At 35.5% G+C, this 2,500-nt stretch overlaps 1 protein-coding gene across 2 annotated transcripts in view; it reads left to right on the forward strand.

Annotated features, from left to right (window-relative positions):
* LOC113827717 (uncharacterized) overlaps window positions 1-2,500 on the forward strand; it is a 109,867-nt gene that overhangs the window by 4,184 nt on the left and 103,183 nt on the right. For both annotated transcript variants that reach the window (XM_027380605.2, XM_070118523.1), the window contains exon 2: window positions 529-684. In XM_027380605.2, the coding sequence (XP_027236406.2) occupies window positions 529-684 (156 nt within the window). The remainder of the gene's footprint in view (window positions 1-528; window positions 685-2,500) is intronic.

The raw sequence follows: 2,500 nt of genomic DNA on the forward strand, positions 1-2,500 counted from the left end.
CACTTTCATAATTTTTTTTTTTCTATAAGATACCAAACATTAAATGTTACATAATAACAAAGGCATTAACAAATACTAAAGAAGAGGGTTTTGTTCCATCTCTATGGGTTGAAATATGTATTATAATTGTCCAGTGCGCTGTGTTTAGAATTTCAAGCTATATTTGAGAAGATGTTATGAACAGTTGTGTTGAATTTCTCTGAGATACATTATTTATGACAAAAAGTAATCTATATCTTTAACTTATAAGTTTTGTACTGTTTTCAAATGCTTGCAGGCACACATGCATACATGTGAATACACACACACACACACACACACACACACACACACACACACACACACACACACACACACACACACACACACACACACACACACACACACACACACACACACACACACACACACCATCCCAAACCCACATACATAATTATCAGATCATATATATGATTCACATTATTCTGTTGAGTAGGCTCCATTCATCACTTTAAGAACATGGTCAATCTAATCCAATGACTCTTTCAGGCCCTTGCGTAGAAGCTGCGTGTGAAAAAGCCTACGAGCTAATAGACCTTAGTCACCACGAGGGTGTCCATCCGAGGCTGGGTGCTGTGGACCTCGTGCCCCTCCACCCCATTTCAGAGGACGTTTCTCTCCCGAACCTCGGCCAAGTTGCGCGTGGTAAGTACACAGACTTTAGATGTTTGGGGATGGTTTGTTTGGTTTATGTTATTGTTGCTATTAATATTATTATTGGAAACTGGAAACAAATGATTGTAGATGGTAAAAGTGGATATTTTATTTGTAATTTTTATAGATTAGCTTCACAAACACAACTTCAAGAAGCAAAGCCTGGTGTAGGAAGCAGACAGTTCTCTGGGGGTTTCAATAACAGCATTAAAATGCTAATAATAACTTCCGACTATAGCTGAGATTCTTACTTTGTGTCACATTGTACTATCTGAAGCATGAAATACTGTAGCGTAGTATTTGGCAAAAGGGGTTATTCATTCATCACAAGATCCAATGCTCTCACAGTTTCCATCTCTCTAAGAATATACAACCTCATTTTGATTGTAAAATACTGCTAATAAACAAACCTCAATATCCAAAGTTTTTTGAAGAACCGGAGCTTCAGGATGTAACTAGAGGATTGGGTTGCACTATGTGGAATTTGGACACAGTGTTAAAGAGTATTAGTAATATTGAAGATGAATGATGATTTGTAATGCTGGAGATCAATATGATCAATAGCTGCAATCATTAATAATCAGGAACAGTCGTGAATGTTGAAGATTTTGCTCACTTCATTAGGTACTCAAAAACATCACCAAAGACCTCACAGCTACACCAACCAAAGACAGGTAAGATTCACTCACCTTGAAACAGGAATTGGTCTGTAAAATTGTACAATAGGCGTATTTAAGCTTGTTTCCCTTCATCTTTTGGGGATTTTGCAGGTTACAGCTTGGGCTTAGGAAATTGCCATATTATAAAATATTTGAAACTGTGAAGGTTAAAGCTTGGTGTGTATATAAGACAAATATTCATTTTTTAAGTTACCTATAAATTGGATATGACAAAGAAAGAAGGGCCATAGCATTGCATATTTTGCTTTATTGCATCATACTTCAATGTTTTTTTTTATTTTGTGAATAGGTCATGCATGTCTGATGTTTTATTTTACACACTGGTCGCTGGTCACATGATACTACATTATTACCATGCAATTAAACTATGGTGCTTGGTCTGCATTGCTGATATCAAGTTACATATTGTCAGAATGTTTTCAGTCTGACTGTCCAATGCATGTGTTAGCTCTTCCAATTATTTTTTTGTTTGAAACCAGTCTGCGTGGATCAAAATCTGTGATGTTGCGGCCAGTTTAGGAAAGCGTATTTCTTAACAGGGATTGGTTGGGAGTAAAAAGTCTATGCGACAATGCCTTTAAGTTCCCAGCCATGATATATGTCTGTTTAGTTTTAAGTAATCACTTAGAAAAAGAAGCTTTCTCTTTACCCGCTTGACTTCTGGACTGGTGATTTAATTGATATATTTATCTAAATAAAGTAATAGTTTTTAAAGATCATGTTGGAATTACGAATATATGATTTAATGACTTCATTAGGTATAGATTCATGTGGTATATTACTGCAGGCAAAAGGTTACTAAATATTCAATGATATAAAGCATTGGATGTTCCCACAGTACCAGCAAAAAAGTAATGCTTGGAAATTTTATGGAAAGTAATATGAAACCTCCTTGAAATTATTCCTGGAATTTCCTTGTCTGTCTTCATAAAAAGTAATAATCCCAAAGTACTATATAGAAATTTGGAAATTTAGAAGCTATTGAGAAATCGTGTTCCTGAAATGGATATGAAATATAGGAGCTTCAGAAGTTTTATATCTCTTTCACTTTTGTTTCGGTTCTTGAGTCAACAGATCTGGCATTCTTTTGGAACTTTGTGCCCCAACCTCTAAGTTCCATTAGAGCT

This window comes from Penaeus vannamei, chromosome 42 (assembly GCF_042767895.1).
Source record: "Penaeus vannamei isolate JL-2024 chromosome 42, ASM4276789v1, whole genome shotgun sequence".
Taxonomy (NCBI): domain Eukaryota; kingdom Metazoa; phylum Arthropoda; class Malacostraca; order Decapoda; family Penaeidae; genus Penaeus; species Penaeus vannamei.